The sequence below is a fragment of the Cimex lectularius genome, unplaced genomic scaffold (genome assembly GCF_000648675.2).
Source record: "Cimex lectularius strain Harlan isolate CLEC.00 unplaced genomic scaffold, Clec_2.1 scaffold9, whole genome shotgun sequence".
Taxonomy (NCBI): Eukaryota; Metazoa; Arthropoda; class Insecta; order Hemiptera; family Cimicidae; genus Cimex; species Cimex lectularius.
In genome coordinates, this window is record NW_019392733.1 from 1,495,298 (window position 1) to 1,511,644 (window position 16,347).

Consider the following 16,347-nt stretch of genomic DNA (forward strand, 5'->3'; position numbering starts at 1 on the left):
CATTTCTCATCTCCTAGGGACCATTGGCAAATACACTAGGACATGAGGACATAAATCTAACATCTTTTGACTTAGAATCATCAATAACAATTTCATTAAAATTAGTAATAGCATCCTTGTAAGTTGAAATAATAGTTTTGCTATTTTCTCTAAATAAAATAAATAAATAAAATCTAATTAGTACATTTTCTGTATAAAATGTTCAATATTGTACTAAATTAGGTTCTCAAGGTACCCTTTAACCCCACAACAAACTAAAACTACTTCCTATATGCTCACAGCGTCCACTATATAGTATTTATCCCTAGTCTGTTATTCTGTGTTTACACTTCAATCTCAGTGTGATAACTTCTAGAGGTTCCAGTAAAAATCAAACGACAGATAAAACGAAATAGGCTTGTATGTTTGCGTTGTGAAAAGCTGAATTTGTGTATATGAAATATTCAGACTCAACCATTTAATAAATTGCACATTGATAAGTTAATTATATTAGCAATAAACTAATGAATGCCAGCCTATCGAATAATGTCGATCGCTATTGTGCCAATAAAGACTATATATATATATATATATATATATATATATATAAAGTTTAAACGCTACTGTCATAATTCATACTATGTACATTATTACTAAAATGCAAAATAAAAACTATTTTTTGTGAAAGTAATAATCAAGCAAAATAGATAATAAATTAAGAAAAAGTTTGTTATACTACTTAAACAATAATAAAAAAGTGCATTTACTCATCAATAGTTCTTGGTTCATATTACAAGTAATTAATGTTGTTATTTTAAAACAATGATTTTGGCAAATTATAAATATTTGCCTTAAATGATCAACTACCAAGTTACCAGAAAAGTTTGCGCAGTTTTTCATTTGTTATTTACATAGGTATTTACATCATGTAATACCAAGAGGTTAAAATCTCAGTTCATAAAAATTGTCTTGAATGATTTACTGTAAATTATAACATATTTTCTTTCCCATGGGTTCAAAACTCATAATTTGTGAGTGATGATTGTATGAATTTATTGCTTGGTACTAGGGTGGCAGGGGCAGCTCATAAAATTTGCATGGAATTTGGTGATGAAACAATGAGTGAGTGCACTGCCCAAAAGTTCTCGGGCTTCAAAGCTTCTGTTTTGAATGACAACAAATTGAGGAAAGCTATCGAAGTTGATTCGAATCAAACATGTCAGCAGTTTGCCAGCATTCATCATAAATGATGAAACCATTTGCTCTATCTTACGACTTGGGAAGACGTGAAAGCTGAGCAAATGGGTCCTTCATAAATTGACAGATAGTAACAAGCTTTAACTTTAAACATTTGCCATCCATTGATTTGACAGCTTTTTGACCATATTGTCACTTGAAAAATGGATCCTGTTCACTAACACAGGAGGTCATACCTTGGTTGTTGCCAAATGACCAATTGAAGCGAAAACTGAATATTCACCAACAAAAAGTGATGCTTTGTGTTTTGTGGAGTACGGCAGACATTGGGCGCTACTAACTCTTGCTACATGGCCATCACCACAGAAATCTACTCAAGCAAACTGAGTATCTCTTGCCTTAGAAATAACCTGCTCTCATGAAAAGAAGACTATTTCTATATTTCTAAATTAATTTTAATTAATTTAAACTTGCACTAACTTTTCTGGTTACCTGGTACAATTATATTTCTTACATAAGATTTTAATTAATTTTATATAGTTCATTAAACAATGACGTAAAGTCAAGCAATATAAAATGTTTGCGACTTTTAAAATCCTTGACTAAAATATGAAGGTCCTTTTATATTCCATTGATTTCAACTGGGTAAACATCTATAAAAAGTTATATATGGGATGTAAAGGTAATTAAATTTGAAATGCAATCAATTATACTTTAATAAATNAAATCCACAACATAATAAAAATTATAATTTAAAAAAATATTAGATATTTCATCTAAAAGACAGTTATATAATGAAAGAGTGGCAAAGACTGCAGTGTTCGATTATTTAAAATAATGAAGAAAAAAGAACTTTAGTTTAGAGAAAACATTTTGAATCTCGTAAAAAAAATAATTATAATAAAGACAAAAATTAGTTGAGAAAAAAAATATATTTTACAATTTTTTAAGCTTATGGTTTATGCAAACTTTTAAACGGCCAACAAATATAAAGTGCAATATTAAAAAAAAGTTAAATACAAGTAAGAAAGTGTAAATTATCATAAAATTATCAATTGAATAGTGCAATTTTTATGTGAAAATAAAGCTAACTAATAACTAAAATTGAATTTATAAGCTTCTAATGACAATTTCTGCAATACATTAATGCCCTTAAACTTGTATTGTTACTGCAGTCAAAATGAATTAAAAAAAGCCACAACCAGATTCCTGAAAGCAAAGCTGACTGAAGAGAAAGTTGATAGTTTTTACCTTTTAGTAATATTCAAATTTGGACTTATTGGGATGAATGTCAATAAGGGGCTAGAATGACTTATTTTAAGATAACGTACCTTGAAAACTTTCTTTCCTCGTTGCTAGAGCATATGAATGCCTGTGGATTAAGTTGGCTGCTGCGAAAGACGGCCGTCTCAATGGTTCTGTATAGTAATCTTTAACTGATGTCCCAGAGAGCCTTCTTTCGCCTTCAAATATTGGAGATTCTTCATCAACAGGTGGCAATGAAACTCCCGGCCCGATAAGTGTGGGAGCAAATCTCATGGCTTCTTCCATTATTCGCATAAACAAAGCATCTTCACGTTCTCCGAAGCTTAAGGTTGGTTCTAAGGAGGCTGTTTCTGTGCATTCATTACTCAAATCTTGCTCAAGTTTCTGCACCTCTAAAATTTCATATGCTCTCTTTTTCGGCTCAGAGAGCGATGTGCTTTCATCATATGAACAATTAACAAAAGAATCATTTTTCAACAAGGTCCCGCTTTCCGACTCAACAATAATGCGAAATGGGTCTGGTTGGTTAGGAACCAAATCATCAGCTATATCATCCCTAATACTATCTCTGATACTATCTAGTTGAATATCTTCTTGCTCATCTATAGATATGTCTTCTGCTGTTATTACTTGAAAACTTTTTGACTGGTATTCTGAAGAGCAATCCTTTTCTACCACTTCCTTTTCATTCGAGACAATATCATTTTCTTCTTGCATAGATTCACGGATGTTCGCTTTCAATTCTGTTTTACTACTATCTGAGGAGGATCCATTTGAAAATTGCCTATGTGTAGAAGATCCATTTGACAGTCTTCCTTGTGTAGCTGAACTGTTGGAATACTTCCTTTCGTTAATTACAGTTTCTTCACAATTTAACGGATTTAATTCATTAGTTCTAAAAGAAATATACAAATTTAATTTACTATCACAAACAAAGATAATGAATTGTGCAATAAAAAAGAGATTGTTTTTTTAGACTTGACCAATTAAGCATTCTTTAAATAACCTAAGAGTGTTCGTTATATGTTTTCTCTCATAATTTTTTAAAAATATAGTTAAGTGAAATCTAATGTAAATATTTAATAATAGTAAGAGTGTGTTTCTTAATGACCTGTTATTTCATAATTAGTTGAATTGGTGAGGAGAGGCCAAGTGACCATTCCTCACAAATTCAATAAAATAGTAAGAATAAAAAATGAGGGGTATCGGTGGCTGCAACAATTTAGGCATTGACGCATCCAGCAGCCCTGCATTTGAACTCAACAAACTTATGAGTTTTTTTTTAAACACTAGCACCCCGAGTATAAAATAAAAAAGAAAGAAAATTGTAACATTATTAAACAAATTAATGCTTTTATCCTTTTCAGTTCCATTCTGATATAAATTAATTTTAAACAAAAGGATATTGTAAAAAATAAAATGTGTTGAGATAGAAAGGTAGATGTCTCGGGGATCCAAGTCACGGTGGCTCAGATGGTTAGATGGTGAATTTGAATCCCATTCGTGACACTGACGTTTTTAAATCTCAAATCTTGTGTATAAAATTAATATATATCAGAATGGAATTGAAACTGATAAAAAGCTCTGTACTAGGTCTACAATTGCCTCAGTGAATTGTAAAGGAGAAGAAGAATTCAGGACATCAGATACAATGATATGGTATACAGATGGCGCTCCAAAACACATGGAAGAACCAGATCAAGAGTGTACAAGCCCAAAATAAGAACATCAAACGCATTAGGGAAGGACACCTCGGTCTTTCAAGCTGAAATATATGCAATGATTGTGCCTTGGAAAATCTTAAAAGTGGTTACACTGACAAAAAAATCCTTATAAAATCAGATAGCCAAGCAGCTATTAAAGCATTAGCATGTAAAAAAATCACATCAAAACTGTTCAGTAATGCATCCAAAATCTCTAGAACCTGGGGAAACAGAACAATTTAATGATATCTTGTAGACTGTATGTGGGCCCTGAACCTATTCTTGTGAAAACAACAACAAACAGAATCCTCCATCACAGAATGGATCCAAAAAAGACAAAAGGAGACGTGGATAAATTCTAGGGACATTACACGCAGTCAACTTATGCTCAAACAACCCTCGCCAAGACTGGCGAACTCACTGTTACATTTAAAGAGGAGGGCTAAACTAGGAGAATTAATAGAACTACCGGTCATCTGAGAAAACATCTACATAACCCAGGTATATTCATTAAAGACCCCATTTGTAGGTTATGCAAATGGGATATAAAGAAAACCCAGGGAAAGGAATTGTACCAATGACAGTTAATGGACCTAGTAATCCTTAGAAAGAAGGATCAAATCAACAGACTGAACTAAGAAACTGGGAAAGCACAATAAGTCAGAAGACTGCAGAGCTTGGAGACCACAAACACCCACTTCCTCGTCTCCTTTCACTCACCATGTCTACAATTGGCCTGATAGTTGATTCCCATCTAATTAACAAGGTTGGACATTCATATGATATCGCAATGTAGATTGGATAGTAAAAGGGAATTCTACAAAAATCTATGTGTTGAGATAGAAAGGTCAGTTTTGAATATCGTGAGTTTGAATCCAATCTGTGACTGACTTTTTTTTTATAAATCTCATTTTTAAAATTAATTATTAATAAAGAATAAGCTGTGAGAGAAAAGCTCTAAAAATAGCCCAGCAACCACTCATGGTTTAATGTAGATAGATTTAGTGTAATAAATACAGTAATTTCTAGCGAATTTTTTAACTGTCAATAATTAATTGCAAAGGATAATAAAAATGTGATCAGTAACCATGTAATGAACAGACTTTTGTCAAGAGTTTAGACTTTGTTCTTAACTTTGTATTATATAAAATAGTGAGCATTGGTTTTGAATCAACCAAATATTATTTTATAATTTTATACATACCCATCTTGCGATGAAAATACAGTTTCTTGGGATATTAATTCCTTTTGTTTTTTAATCATATCTTTAACCATTTCTTGCAATTTTAAACTTTGCTCTTCTCCTTCTGTTGCATCCCTTTTTCGATGTTTTTTGATAATTGAACGAATTCTTTCAAAGCTTCTGGCCAATTTCGAATCTTCACCAACTTCCTATAATTAGACATTTAAATTTAAAGTTTAGTTATTATATTTGGTTTTTGACAATTATTTTAAACCAATGCTATTACTACCATTGCTTACTCTTTTTAAGAGATATGATGAAATGAAATTACTAACAGTGGGTGTTATTTACAGTTTATATTTAATTTACAGCTCACAGTTTTAGACATTTTTAGACTGACAAGAGCTAATTGTGTAATAAAATTTGATTTCCCTTTTTCTCATAGATAGCATAATAAACACTATATCATATTATATATTCTATTAACAAACTAATAAATTCAATTAATGTTTTTAAATAAAAAAGCAAGATCTCTGGTAGGAAATTTGTGCTCTTTTAGTGCACCCAGCGCTTAATTGTTTTTTTCTTTAGCATAGTTTTTTTTATTATCTTTATGAAACGTTTCTACTTCTGATATGAAATATAAAATATTTTACCAACCAAAAAGGCGACAAATCTACGACAGATTTTTTTTTGAAATCAGATTAGAATAGACTAATTAACTACATAAAGTTATCAGAGTCGTGTGAATAATTATAAATATTAAATATATTTATTTACTAATTAAATTATTTATAAATATATTTATATATAGGTATAAATATTAAGAATGTTTGCTTGAATAATAAAAATTTAAAATTTATCCAATCTTAACAAATAGCAATCATGATGCTTATTACTTTAACAGTTATAGTTTCTCATTACTTTTTTTAGTTGGCCAAGTTTTCTAGCAAATTTAATGTGTTTCTGTTTCAGGACAGAAAATAAACATAAATTAATTTATAAACAATATAATTTTAAAATGAATATTTACATATTTTATAAACAATTGTTTTGTCATAAAGGGAAATATTATACCGAATAATTTAAAACACATAAATATTTATATCTAATTCCTACAAAAACATTTAAACAGTTTTTTTATTTTATTATTTTTTTTTAAACAATGATATTTTAAGAAAGGAATAAAGCATATAATTTACAACAAGGATTATAAAAGATAATTGTAATAATTTATTTGTTTGTGAAAAAATTAATTATTTTTAATTGATTTTGATAAGGTTTGTTAAGTGCAATCGCTCATCATCACTATAACAGCTCTATAATTCTCCAACTATTATGTAATTCTATTTGAATAAATGCAGCATGCATACAAAATAACTTGCTATCAACAATCATATCGTGCAACTAATAACTGATAATTAAAGCTAATATTTCAGTAAAGCTTATTTTAAGGATTCATTCACAATTAAAAATTAAAATATTTGAAACCATGGTTTTTGTGAGTAAAAATCAAAAATTTTTTGTGAAGTACTTACCAGCAAGAAATGTTGTGATATAAAAATGCCATTAGATTTCTACAGTACCAAGTACTAATTGAACTTTTATTTTTATATACAGTTGTACACTACCCAAATTATTACATTTAAAACAGACCCTGTTTGCGGCATTCTCTTCAGTGCCTTTCCCACTCCTTCGGTCATTTTATTCTTAACTGCATTCTCAATATACTTCTTTATATAACTGACAGTGAATCACATTTTCTTACAATCATGACTATTAATGGAAAACAAGGAGTGTACATTTAAAATTTATGTGTATACATTGCACATGTATTATGAATGCTAGTGAATTCCAATAAAAATAAATAAAAAATAAAATAATTCTTACTGTGCTGTTTGTCCTTTATGGAGAGTAACAATTAAATGTTATTAACATAAGTAATTAGAGCGTGGAGTTTTATGCAATTGAAGTTTTTGCTAACACCCATGACTGTGGTGATCAGATATTTATTTATCTGAATCATACATCTGTGATACAGTGGTTCAAATTATATTCTGCACATTTTAGCATATTTTTATTACTTAGAGAAATAAAAATAAACTAGGCAATTAAGAATATGAAAGGAAAGCAACAGCCTAAAATTTGATTCACATTTGTTAACGTTATAGGAATAAAGACATCAACAAACCGACCCAATAGAATTCTCTAGAAATAATTGGCATCTTACTTCAGGCTGCCATTTTCAAACTTCTGGGTGCAGCTTTTTTGTCTTTCCTTAAATTTTTTCTCAAGCAGTACGGTTGCAGAAGGAAACAGGTCTCTTAAAAATACAGTTCAGTCCTCCTTCATATTTTCAACCTAGTAAACCTAATGCAATAGCAGGTTGGATTTTTCTTTTTCAAAAAAATACCGGATTGATTGAATTGAGAAAACTTAATGAAATCTTAAATAGAAACTTTAAACAGGAGTTGCGCAATAGAAGAGGTTATATCAACTCCCAGAGTGTCAGTGTTTTGGAAAAAAAAGACGTTTGTACATACTTATGTCGGGTTTGAAGCTGGATTTGAACACAGGACCTTTACCTTCCACTGATGAGCACCATGTCAACACCTAAACCATTGCAGCCACCGACCCCTTTATTAAATTGTTATACAGGGAATTAATGATCCAGTTAATTTCAGTTCATACAAGTATGCATTCATCACTTCTATTGACGTTGAAAAGTATTATTCAAGGTACAAATATTTCTTGAGCAATGAACACTGCAGTTTTACAGAATCTAACTTTGAAATGTATATCATTGTCAATTTTAATTCACATAATGAACGTAATTCAGCTTAGTTATTTATTTTGTATAATATTTTAAACTATAGGATTTTTGTGTGACTGATATATTTCTGTTCTATTTCCTTTCAAAATGAGTAAGTACTGAACCAAAAAAAGTCTTGATTAAAAGAAAAAGTTAATTATTAGTCTGGTGATATATCTGACATTCATCATGCATATTTTAATATTTTTAGAGCAAATTATATTTGAATGTTTTTTTAGTGCATATAAATCTTGGCTATAATAATAATGAATAATATATTATACAGTTAAGCAATATTTCCATCTACATTTTAAGGATAGTTCCCTATTATTTCATTATAAATAATATCAGCATTTAATATTATAATTCTGTATTAAAAAATCTGGGATAAGGCCATTTTAAAAGAATAGAAAACACTCAGTTCCTTCGTGAACTAGCAGGACACAACTGTAGTTTCAAAGTCCTGGTGAAGGGTATATATTCCTCAAAAGCTTAACGAAGGAAAATGAGTGTTTTCTTTTCTTTCACGTTGACCTTTCTGTTATTTTTTTATATCACAAAATGACGTGAACTTATACATGTTCACACCTCAGTAACATTTCGAGAATCTAAAAATGAATTAATTGTAGAATAATTTGTTTGTAAAGGAGTGTAATGCAGTGTTAAATTTGGTGTATCATGTTTGTAGACATGCACCCTATCCAAGAGGTAGCTCCACATTGAGTTTTTGCATTTATGAAGATCGAAACACTATCAACATTAACAATTTTTTTTTACAGTGCATTGTAAACCAAACATTTAAGGAAAAACATGCTCATGGACATGATATATTGACATTATTACTATATGTAACTGACCTGCACATTTTTATAAACTAAAATTAGTAAAGAGAATTGTAATATTGAAATTTTCAATTAATTTGAAATGCACTATAAATAAAATATTCCCAATGATTTTCCTACAGGTTATATGCCTGCTTTTGATTATTTTCATTTTGTCAAAATTTCTAGTGTTTTCAAATATTTTAAACAATTAATATAAACATTGTCCATAGCAGATTTTGCAATAATGTGAACAGTGCACGTGAAAATATTCAGACTGAAGAATACCTCAGTTACTCTGATGACTGCTGTGCGGCATGTATTTCTAGGAGGTTTAGAGGATGTTTTTTTAGAACGTTTACAACGTTGGCAAAATGATGATGCAACTTTGACATGGTGTGACCATAGGGCCTTCATTTCTGCTACCTCTTCATCTTCTGCTAGGAGATCCAGCTAAAGGATGGTGTTACTTATTGTCAAAAGTTTGAGCAAATCTTAAAGTAATACCGTCTGTTTGCTATGTTTTTAATTTTATTATTATTATTTTTTTGTGTGAAGAATGCCACCTTTTCTTTTCTTTCTATGTAATGTAGCTACCATTACTATCTAATGTTAAGTGAATTGTGCATTTTGCAAATTAGTATGAAATTCTATAAAAAAATAAATGTTCATTTACTGCAATTTTGATTAATGTTCATGTTATGAACATTCAAATTACTCTATATCTAGCATCCTAATACCTCTCAAACATTTCTAAATGTTTATAAAAGAGTCAAACCCTCATGCTTAAATTTAGTAATAAAATAAGAATTATTATTTAAACTAACAATTATTGAATGTATCTAAAAAGTAATGCCATGGAATTAAGATAAAGGCAGAATGAAGAATTATTCATGCTAACCATTCATGTTAACTGAAAAAAGTGTTAAATGTAACATATTCATGCATTTCAAAAACTAACTACGGTCACGTCCTCCTTTTTCCTTCATTCTACACAATTTTTTTTCTAACGTAAAATATGATATAATGTTACAAGAAACTAAACTTCTAGAAATCATCCAATGCGTTTTATTTACTATTATCATAATATTCTAGTGTATTTATTAAAATTAAATAAAATCATTATTACAGCTATGAAATAATACCTCTTTTTTGTTCTTCAATTCTTCTGAATTAAAGCTGTTTAGCAGCAAAGCCAAAAATAAGTTCAAAACCATGAAATTCCCCATTACCAGGGCTGGAAGGAAAATAGCAAAACAAGCACCAGCTCCCTAGAAACAAACATTGTAAAAAGAAACATCAACAAATTGTTTTTTGTAATATTTTATGTTAAATCATGTTTAGAAAAAACCTTTGCACAAACTAATGCTTGGAAGTGTTCAAAAGGTTGTTATAAAATCCATTCACAGAGAAGCAATTATGTAAAGGAAAGCCTCAATAAATGTATAAAATTAAGTAAAAATTATTAATGCGTGTTTAAATTTTAGCGATGATGTGAATGTGGTAGATAATTCTACCAAGATAATTCTACAAATAAGTAAATTTCATTTGTAAATTTTTTTAAAGCTTCATTCTGGGACTTAAAGTTTCCTTCATATAATCTCTTAGTTGAAATACCCTCGTAAAAAAAGTTACCTTCAATAATTTATTCTGAATACAAAACACAAAGATTCATGTCTGATAAGGTTATACAAAAATATATACATAAAATATAAAAAAACACTCTACAGTGGAAATAATACTAAAAAGCATCTAACATTAAAAAATGCATTGAAAAATATAATTAAAAGGAAGTGACAGTATCAATGGTAAAGCAGGAAAGCTCTCACATATCAAGAGCACTATCGATAAATGGCCTCTTGAAGGATCTGACTCTGATCTGATTAAGAATAGTCCATGTGAGGTTGACACATGGATACTTTTTGGCCAAAGCCTGCATATATGCTCAACATGTACAGAAAGGTTGCTCAATATGTCTCAGCACATTCATTGAAGCCTGGTTTTTTTAATTTTACCCCTCCTGGACAGCAAAAATTTCCTATTCCTAGAGACATATGTCACGACCTGACAGGTGGAGGATTGGACCAGTATGGCCTTCATGACCTCACTAGCACTGAATGTGTTAATTAATGGGTGCCATTCCTTGGTTCCATATAGAGAATGTGTAAGAATACCACATGATTTGAGAATTGTGCTTGAGCATGACAGTCTGGCTCCCTCTTTTGATTCTTAGAGGAAACAGGGTTGTTTTATTGTATAAAATACTTGATAGATATCTCATGTGTTTCTTTGTATAAGTTGAGTCTGAATGCATTTATTAGCTTGATTGTGTAGTGAGATAAGATCTATGGTGGAATATTGACCATCGACCCTCAATTAGATTAGTTATATAACATGTGTAGAGGGTGATGGGAGGAGTATCCAGTAATCTACTGCCCTTGTAATGGTTTGTACATAGGAAGAATGTATCTAAGATTATTTGGAGGTGGTGAGACGTGGTCTGGTATGATGTAGGTTTTAGAAAAACATTTTCTTTATCGTGCCAACGTTTCGATCTTTATTAAGATCATCTTCAGGGCTCAAAGTGTTTGTTTTCCAAGTAGATGTGTCATTCTTGTCTGTCGTGTTGAGAGTGCCTGTATCTAAGAGTGAATGAGAGTGTGAAGGGTTTGGATCTGGAGACTGATTGTGTTGGAGGCTGAAATGACCTAGCTGTTGATAGCCCCTGGGGTGGGTGGTTCTCAAAACCTGTTGGTAATTTATTCTAAATTACAAAAGATGGAATTGCCGGCAGACTGGAAGAAGTCACAGTCTCAGCTCATGCACATGTGTGTATGTCTGTACATCCATGTGCAGAGTGCAACTTATACCGGGTGATTATTTATAACCTACCTCCCCTTTTATTTATTTTGTTCGACAATAATATATAAAAAAGGACTGGTCTTTACATAATTTTTTACATAGAATCTGAAGTCAATTTTTTTTTTCAATGTATGGTATATCCCTGGGGCTCAGCAACTTTTTTTTGTTAATGGGAAGATATCATTTTGAATACGGAATTCAATTCTATGACTTTTTAAAGAAGATTTTACTTTAGGCAGTTTTCTTGTAGAATTTGTCATTTAAGAGTTATTAACATTTAAAAAGTTCAAATTTTATTTGTCTCAATCGTCATTCATTTACCTCCTAGTAACTTCAATTTAATTACTAATTAGTAATTCAATTACCTCCTAGTAACTTTATTATGTTAATCCTAGTAAATTAAATGTTCAAAATGGGCATCACCAATTTCCATATGAAGCACACATACTATGGAATTCATTTCACACTTCACGGAAAGTATCTGGTGTTTTCTACAACATTCTTTGATCCTTTCCTTTAAATCTTCCAGATTGTTTGAAGTACAACTTTTTTAATCTGCCCCCACAAAAAATCTAAGGATCTTAGATCTGGAAATCTCGCTGACCACTCGATGAAACCTCTTCTTCGATCCATCCTGAAGGGAAACATACATCTAAAAAGTCTCTCACATTTCTTGTGTAGTGAGGTAGCGCTCCATCTTGTTGGAAAATAATTTCTCCTTCCTAAAATTGCTTTCACATTGTCTTCCACCATCAATCAATCGGCAAATAATTTCTTCAAGTAGCTCAAGGTAATTTTCTCTTTTTAAATTGCCATCGATGAATGAAGGTCCTATGATATGGTTCCCTAAGATCCTGTCCAAAAGTTTAGTTTTTCAGAGTACTGGGTGTATGATTCCCTCATTGTATGAGGATTAGAATTATCCCAATATCGGCAGTTGTGATTCAATTCACCATTTTAAAAAAAATTGACTCATCACTAAAACAAATTCCCCATACCAGACCCGATTCAACAGTATTTCTGTTGTCCAAAAGTTGAAGGCATCTATCTGGGTCATCTTCATTAAGTTCTTGATGCAGTTGAATTTTGTATGAATGAAATTTGTTTTTCTTGAGAGTATTTCAGACCGAACTCTTCAAAATATCATCCCTACTGGCGACTTGCTGGCATGATTGGATAGGAGTTTAGACAAAGTGGAGAAGAAAGTCCTCACCCACCTCTTCTGAAAGTCTATTACTCCTTTTAAAAGAAAAAACGACAATAATTAATTTCTGCTGTGCTTAAAAATTAAATCAAAAGTTAATTTTTTTAATAAAAACATACCTGTTCTCTTTTTAACAATGTCTGTTCTGGTTTATTCAAATTTGTTGATTAGTTGCCTGATATAACACCTGACAACAGGACAATACGGATGATTGGTGTTAAACACGCGTTCAACTTCGTGAAAATTATGAGGCTCCATAAAGATAAATGAATTCTACTCTATCTTCCAAAGATTTAGACCACCTTAGCAAATTAATTTTATTTTTATTTTCAACGGTAACACAGATAACACTTTTAAAAAATCAGCAGTTCTCTTTTACATTAGCTGGAGATGAACTGAACCAAAACAAATTATCTCTTAATTCCTTAAAATCAATTCACAAAAATTATTCAATGTTCACTCATAAACCAAAGAATTGAATTGTCACAATTGCCGATATTGGGATAATTCTAATTCACAAAACACCAGATACTTTCCGTGAAGTGCAAAATGAACTTAATAAAGTTACTATGAGGTAATTGAATTAGTAATTAACTTAAAGTTACTAGGAGGTAAATGAATGATGATTGAGATAAATACAATTTGAATCTTAATAACTCTTAAGTGACAAACTCTACAAGAAAAATGCCTGAAGTAAAATCTTCTAAAAAAGTCATAGAATTGAATTCCATAAATTTTATTAAACCAAAAAAAAGTTGCTGAGCTCTGGGGATGTACTGTATATTGAAAAAAAATTGATTTCAGATTCAGATTCTACATAAAAAATTATGTAAAGACGAATCCTATTTTTTTAAATTATTTCCAAACAAAAGAAATAAAAGGGAGTTGTTTATTAGAGGATATATCTTTTAGATTACATAGAATGCTATATAAAATAATATCTAACATAACAAAAATAAGCATTTTTGTTCTAATTAGGTTATAATTTATATAAATACATTTTGTAATTTACCTCCTTTTCTTCAGCTCTCATACAATCCCATAATGGTTCTATCCATTCACCACATAATATACGAAAAATCATCATAAATGAATGAAAAAAATCATTGAAGTTCCATCTGTAAACAATATTCGATAATTACTGAATAAAAAAACTAGGGTATTTTTGAATAATTATACTGTAGAGAGTAACACATAACAATACTTAATAAAATTGTGATCTATTACCTTGGAACAGGATCAGGATCAAACCGTTCAATTGTGTAGTCCTTTGAAAACAACTGCATCCCAATTACGGCAAATATATAAATAATTATAACAAGGACGAATGTGAGATTCCCAAGAGCACCCAATGTCGATATAATTATACTTAGTAGAACTTTCATTGTTGTCCAAGACTGCGCTAATTTAAGTACCCGTAACTAAAACAGCAAAGATTGATTTAAATAATTTGTTTTGAAATAAATAATGATTTAAAATGTATATTTTATAATTGATAAAATTAACATTTTTAAAATGATTCGACTGTACAACACAGTAAATTTGATTATTAAGAAAATGTTTGCACAAAAATTATCTAAACAAAAACCAATAGAATTTATAAATACATTATATGTTAGATGATAAAATAATTAGTGTTATTAACATTTTCCACAGTTTCAGTAATAAAAGTAAAACTTAAGTCTGCTTCTTTGTAGTGAAACCTTGTACATGATATGATAACATTTGTAAAATATTAATTATTATACTAAAGGCTAAATATAGTCATAAAATTATAATGAAATATAACTGTTTACTCACTAATCTTAAACATCTAAGTACTGAAAGTCCATCAACCAGTTCAAAAGACAAATCAAGAAGACTCACAGATACGATTATCAAATCAAATATATTCCAACCACAGTTAAAAAATTCTTTACTCAGTGCCATTAGTTTTAGAGTGCACTCCAATGTAAAGATCGACGTAAATACCTGTAAAATGAAGCTATTATTGTCTTGGTGAGTAATAAACAAATTGTAATAAAATATTTGTTTTGAACAGAATAATTTATATTTGAAGGGAGTTTATGTACATTTATTTTTTTAAATGATTTTTTCCATTGTTTCAAAATGTATCTATAAAATCTATATTTTTTTAAGCTTTACTTATAGGAAACTAAAAAATTTGAGATTTTCTCTTGTGGTTTTGGTGAAATTGATCCTGACAATTGCTGGGGTCTGCCTTTCCTTACTGAGCTTAAAATCTATCAGAAAAAGAGAAAAGAGAGAGAGAGAGAGAGAGAGAGAGAGAGAGAGAGAGAGAGAGAGAGAGAGAGAGAGAGAGAGAGTGTGTCTCTGTGAGAACAGAGAATACTGAAGATGTCAAAATGCTGAAATACATCTGACAGAATGACTCAGCAAGCATAGGCAAACCAATAATTGATAAGGATCAAATTACGAACTATAAATTTGTTATTGAAACTTAAACCTCTCTATGACTATGAAAAATATTTTAATTGTAAATAACATAACTTTTTTAAATGTGCTTAACGTTTTTACTTTCGTACAAAATAGTTCATGTTTATAGTAAAGTATTTGTTAATCGAAAGAGAAGGTAAATTTAATGTGATTGTAAGCTAGATTTTATAGTTACATATTAATTGCTTGGGGTCAAATTAAAATAATCTGCTTAGTGTTTCCTAGGACACACATTGAAAGATAAATGATTGGACAAATCATGGTGTGTTAAACTTCTACATCCAAAGTGTAACAAAAGTTCAAATTCTCAATGAGAACGGGTTTTGTGTTTTTTCAGTAAAACCACCATAAAAAGGGGCATTTATTTTTGCCCATCCACTATCCCACCGTATCTTAGGAAACTATACGCTATACTGGCAAACCCATCATTTAACTAAAATTTTGGTTCTGGAAAAAGGCTTGAATACTTGCCTTCTTAAGGTGCAAATTCAAATTCATTGTACAAATTTTTATGTTTAGATAAATGTGTGGAAAATTTTGAAAAAACTCTGTTGACTTTAGCTTACTAGCAGTTTACTTATTTCTGCGATTTCACTGTCTGAGTAAACTAAGCAAGAATTTGAAAAAATGCTTGGCATTGTGTGAAAGGGAGTGAAGGGTTTGGAGAAGCCACCAATCAGTTCTTTTGAAATTTAGATAAATTATTCATGAATCAATGAAATTTTTTAAATTTTTTTCTTCAATACCAACTGGAATTGTATCTATTAGGTTTGTGCAGTACAGATAAATATTGTATATTTTATATATAGAAATGAGTCGTGAGCTTCTCACTACATTAATTTTTTTAATTTTGTGAAAAGTAT

The 16,347-nt window shown here is 30.2% G+C and overlaps 1 protein-coding gene across 7 annotated transcripts in view; it reads right to left on the bottom strand.

Annotated features, from left to right (window-relative positions):
* The window catches only part of LOC106665388 (sodium channel protein 60E-like), a 341,161-nt gene that overhangs the window by 19,147 nt on the left and 305,667 nt on the right, over window positions 1-16,347 (bottom strand). For 6 of the 7 annotated variants that reach the window (XM_014391781.2, XM_024226925.1, XM_024226923.1 and 3 more), the window contains 7 exons: window positions 14,828-14,998; window positions 14,255-14,448; window positions 14,040-14,145; window positions 10,107-10,232; window positions 9,250-9,414; window positions 5,350-5,537; window positions 2,508-3,337 (listed from right to left, as the gene is read on the bottom strand). In XM_014391781.2, the coding sequence (XP_014247267.1) occupies window positions 2,508-3,337; window positions 5,350-5,537; window positions 9,250-9,414; window positions 10,107-10,232; window positions 14,040-14,145; window positions 14,255-14,448; window positions 14,828-14,998 (1,780 nt within the window). The remainder of the gene's footprint in view (window positions 1-2,507; window positions 3,338-5,349; window positions 5,538-9,249; window positions 9,415-10,106; window positions 10,233-14,039; window positions 14,146-14,254; window positions 14,449-14,827; window positions 14,999-16,347) is intronic. The other variant, XM_024226926.1, reaches the window with a different exon arrangement.